General features: G+C 40.0%; 1 protein-coding gene across 1 annotated transcript; it reads right to left on the bottom strand.

Moving 5' to 3' along the window:
* Window positions 1–270: 270 nt before the first annotated feature.
* Window positions 271–4,245, bottom strand: LOC140165672 (metabotropic glutamate receptor-like). The gene is made up of 2 exons (XM_072188974.1): window positions 2,191–4,245; window positions 271–1,086 (listed from the first exon to the last, which is right to left on the bottom strand). Exons 1-2 carry the CDS (start codon window positions 4,240–4,242, stop codon window positions 598–600), a joined length of 2,541 nt encoding a protein of 846 aa, XP_072045075.1. The 5' UTR covers window positions 4,243–4,245; the 3' UTR covers window positions 271–597.
* Window positions 4,246–4,908: the final 663 nt, after the last annotated feature.

The following is a 4,908-nucleotide window of genomic DNA, read 5'->3' as shown; positions in this document are numbered from 1 at the left end:
CCGCCGTAATTTTCACATGCTTTTAGGCAGAGGACCCGCCTTCAAGCAAAATAATCACATAGGCCTACCTATATAGACTGACCCGACTGCGATTTAGGCATGGGCCTACTATACGTGCAATTTAACCTTTTCCTTCTCCTTTTCTCCCTTTTTTTCTTCTTTTTTCTCCTTTTCTCCTCTTTCTCTTCTCTTCTCTCCTTTCCTCTTTTTTTTTTTTGGGGAGGAGGGGGGCCAGGCCCGCCGGCCCCCCTGAATCCGCGCCTGGGTACTCCCCTGGTGCTGCACGGTACCAGCCAAATACCTTGGCGACGGTGTACATGTGCAAGCGGCTCCAAAAGGAATCCTTTATTGTAGTACTGGCTGACTTTTCCTTTATGCATGCATGGTTTGGACTTTCTAGAAGACCTTCGTAAATTTTGGTAGATCTCGGGAAGGTAAATATTTTTAATTTGAATATTTTCTGCCGTTTAAAGTTTCAACGTATGGGCCTCCCTCCACTGCCATAATAATATATGTACTTTATGAATATAGACATTTGTATATAAAACTCTTCTGTAATATCAACATGGTGAAAAAGCTGTCGATTGACTGCTGAAACTATTCAACAGTGTTAAACAATTCTCCATCCGAAATAGTATTAATACCTTGCCCAATATGTTGTGATTTACGTCTTGATGGTGATCTGTGTGTGCTTGAAGCCGTCTTGTAGCGGATGGCGTAGATTTTTGGCAGGTACAAACAAAGCAAAGAGAGGTATGTATTGAGAAGCAAAGGTGCACTTAATGCGCCAATCTTCTGCGCAACATCAACGGCTGTAGTATAGACTGGTATGGCAGCGAGACAAACTATCAATGTAGAATAAACGCTAAGAGCGATGAACTTGGATTCGTTATAGTTATCTGGAACTCTGCGAGCTCTGAAGGCGTAGTAACTGCACGCAGTGATTATAATGGCATTGTAAACACATGAAACGATGAAACCATTTCCAAATCGACAGTAGATTTCCAAATATGGCTTGCGTTCCGGTGGTATCAAAATATCTGGCTTTGATCGAGCGGAGGATAGTGAGGAGATAGCAATAAGAACCTATAAGATGAAATATTATATAAACCATTATATATATTATATAACCCATATTACCTTTAAACAAAGCATTGCGATGAAGTTTGAAGAGCAATAATAGTTTAATGTTGATGTTTACATGTTGAGTGGTCAAAAAGAACAGGTGCCCAGTGATAATATGATGATGACAAAATAATGTCAATTTTATAGCGGGTGACAACCCAAAATTGCTCCGATTTGGACAAATGTATGCCAAAGAATCAGAAAATATAGTTTGACCTACCTACAACCAATTAGCTTGTGCAGCTGTTGGAGTTATTAGCGATAAGATAAAAATTGTCTCATAATGAATGTTTGTCTTGTAATAATTTATGAATGTTCTCAATCACACTTCACTGGCCAGAGTATCACGTCACATCCATGACGCATCATCAGGCCGAGTGATCTTGTTTTGGCTCTGTTTTATTACAGCGGATTCTTGCACAACACCAGTTCCCAGTCTCGTTAAAGAAATCGGCCTTTACTTTAAAAAAAAAAATGGAGGCAATAGCACCCTCAAAGCTAAAACTTTGCATATGGTGTACATTTGACATCTGAAATATAATATAAAGAAATAAATACATTTCGGTATTTATATAGCGCCTTACCACAGATCACGGAGTGTTCAAAGCGCTGTAATTTCGCTGCCATGGTGAATCATCACAATCAGTTAGCATCAACTAGGCATTGTGCTGCCGAAATAGCGCAAACTTAACCGCACTTTAGATTGTAACATCCACCATTTATCTGTGCAGCTCCCCATTGGGTTAAGGAGCTTTTTGTTTACCAAACAACTAATCGCCGATTTGTTTTAAAGCAGGAGGAAACCGGAGGTCCCGGAAAAAAACCTGCGAGCATGGAATCGGGATAAACGAAGTGCACGTGAGTTCAAGGGCCGCGCCGGGGCTTGAACCCGGGACCTCAGTGGTGCAAAGCGAGGGAACTACCGCTGCGCTAACTCCTCTAAATTTATTTATAAAATGCCCACTCAGACCAAGGTGACCCATTAATTAACTTAACACAATGAAGCCCTAACCCAAATCCAACCCCAACTAAAAAACATCAACAAAACGTCTTTGTAGAACCTACCTCAATCATAATGATACAAGCTACTATGATGAGTTGGCTTCTTGGGCTCGTAAAAGGTAGTCTATATTGGCCGGGCTTCAGACTAAAAATCCGCCAGATGCGATTGACCTTGAGGAGTACCGGTGCAAAGGAAATGCAGAACGACGTCGATATGAAGACATCAATGATCACACATGTAGTATTTGTTGGTCTGAGAAGGTTCAAGATGACAACGACGCAGAGAAGTCCCAGGCCAATTAAGTTGATTGAGGAGAGCTCTCTGCTGCATGCTTTAATAAGAAAGTGTTCAGAATAGTAGCAGAGTCCGGCAGCTGCTAAAGCGGTAAGGATAATTCCTATAATAGCTCCAATAACCGAGAGTATAAACACCGGATCGCGATAACCAAGGAAGGATTCTTCTATGAGTACACATGTTGTAAAATTCTCATCTGGCCACTGTGTATTAAGACAATCTTGACATATTGAAGCATTATTGTCTTTCACAATGATCGCAAAGTCATTGCATTTCTGACAACCCCAACAACATTTCTTTTCTTGTGGAACTGGAATGTAACCAGTCTGACATTCTTCAATACAAAGCGATATCGGTACCTTTGTATTTCGTGTTGCCCACTGTATCGTGTCTTCTTCTAGAGAAAGCTGCGTGTCCTGAAGTGCATCCCATGTGCCAATGTTCTTCAGATCATATTGTCCGTTAAATTGCCAGTTAGTAATTTGGTATTTTCCGGGGACGCCGCCATTTTGATCAAAACGAAAGTATTTATCAGCTCCAAGTGGTATGGAGATACCAAGAAGATTCTTTTTCAAAAGCCACCCATCAATAGTTTGGTCGCTGGATCCATTTTGGTGAGGATTTCGCTGTACACTAGCGTCTAGTGCATATGCCAACGCATAGACTGCACTAATTACTTGTTGTGTGTTCCAATGAACTTCTGGGACAGGGCAAGAAGTCCGGTCGGTACAATTATCAGTGGCTGATATTTGATTAAGCGTTTCTTGGTACCACTGACTTGACTGCTCCCGATTGTTTGGCAATTCACTATAATACTCCGGGAAAGTTTCCGGTAATTCACTGTAAAATTGAATGAATATTCCACCTACCAAGACATCAGCAAAGTCACTAAATAGATCAAAGGTAGGATTCCAACCGTCAGTTCCAATGAAAGTAAGTTTCCTCGAAGTTTCCAATCTTCTGACTGCTTGTTGAACAGCCAGGGCTCCTCGCTCTTCTAAGAAAGACACAATGACAGATACTTTGTCGTGATCTGAAAGTCCTGCTGCAATGTCTTTAATATCTTTTTCTGAAGCAGGCAGTGCAACTGCAACAGGCATATTGATTACAATACAAATATCGAATGTCTCGGCTAATCTTACCAGTTCTCTTGCACCATGTATTCCATAAGAATCTAATGAGTAAAACAGCGCGACGTATTTCCAATTGAAATGATGTAAAATATCAACAATCACTTTCGCTTGATATTGATCAGAAGGAACTGTACGGAAAAAGAAGGGAAATCTTTCCGAATCGGTCAGTTCCTCACTGGTGGCATAAAAGGATACAACGGGTATCGCGAATATCCTTCCAACCTTGGCAGCAATAATACTTATAGCGCTTCTGGCAGGCCCAACGATCCCTATGAGTTGGCCTGTATTGGTTCGTTTTGGATGAGGGCAGGTATCCGTGTATGTTCCTGGGGAAGAGGCTAATGATATTATTGTCCACATAGTTATGTCTTCATCATCACAAGTATTTCTTATTTCATATCCTAAATCAATACCAGGCAATAAATCGGTTCGATTATTGATAGCTTCTATAGCATAAGTCATTGCCTCGATAAAGCTCATCCTGTCGGTCAACATCTCCCCATCACAAGTGTCAGAAGCGTACATCTTGAAAATTCCACCAATGATATAGTCACCGTCCTTTTGTTGGATTTCACAGACACTTTGTGGAAATTTAGTGTCAATGCTTATCACTGTCTGTATTTGAAGTGAACTTAAAATGACGACAAGATGTAGCCACATCGTCGAAGACAGTCTTCCTACAATCATGATACTGTGTTCTTTAAAGAGGGAAAGGTTTAAACAAAGGAAGAGTGTTATTTTGTTGTACTATTCAATCATTTATCAAGATGCTATACCGGGAAGCATATCTCTTTCAAAATTTGATTTAAAGCTGGATATGATTGTTTTGCCACACATTTTACTACTTTGTGATTGACAAGTGACAACCATCGGACTAAATTAAAAACGCCTCAGCTTGCTTCACATTAGTTTGAAAGACTACTTTGATATCCTTAAACACTTGAAAATCTTCAACATGTCATGTCGAAAATTAAATGTGATTATCTTCATGTAGGTATACCACGGGCACGTGCCATATCCCATTCGCCCGGCAAAATGGTAGTTATAAAATCCGTCCAACTATGTTTTCAGTCTTTGCACAGCTAAAATAGAAATGGGTGTAATAAAATAATAATAAAACGAAATAGCTTACCCCTAAGGAAAATATACGGTTAATGTTTCTTCCAAATTATGGCGATAAGTATATAATCCACATTTGGCATTAGCCACAGCAAAAAAACAAAAACAAAAAAACACCCAATAATTGAAAAAATGCGAGCCTTTTCAGTACAATGCCGTATTCAATTTAGCCAATGAACTCAGCCCACGCATTATGCAGTGTTGCTATTACAGGTCATTAATATGGAATGGTAT

Source organism: Amphiura filiformis, chromosome 12 (genome assembly GCF_039555335.1).
Source record: "Amphiura filiformis chromosome 12, Afil_fr2py, whole genome shotgun sequence".
Classification (NCBI taxonomy): domain Eukaryota; kingdom Metazoa; phylum Echinodermata; class Ophiuroidea; order Amphilepidida; family Amphiuridae; genus Amphiura; species Amphiura filiformis.
Note: the sequence above shows the minus strand (reverse complement) of the source record. Positions and strands in the feature narration are given on the sequence as shown.

What these genes read in the sequence shown, in the direction of transcription:
- LOC140165672 (XM_072188974.1), bottom strand. Translation starts at nt 4,242, where the DNA reads ATGATTGTAGGAAGACTGTCTTCGACGATGTGGCTACATCTTGTCGTC. An exon ending in CTTGTATCATTATGATTGAG is followed by an intron (nt 1,087 to 2,190) that starts GTAGGTTCTACA and finishes TTCATCTTATAG; the next exon opens with GTTCTTATTGCTATCTCCTC.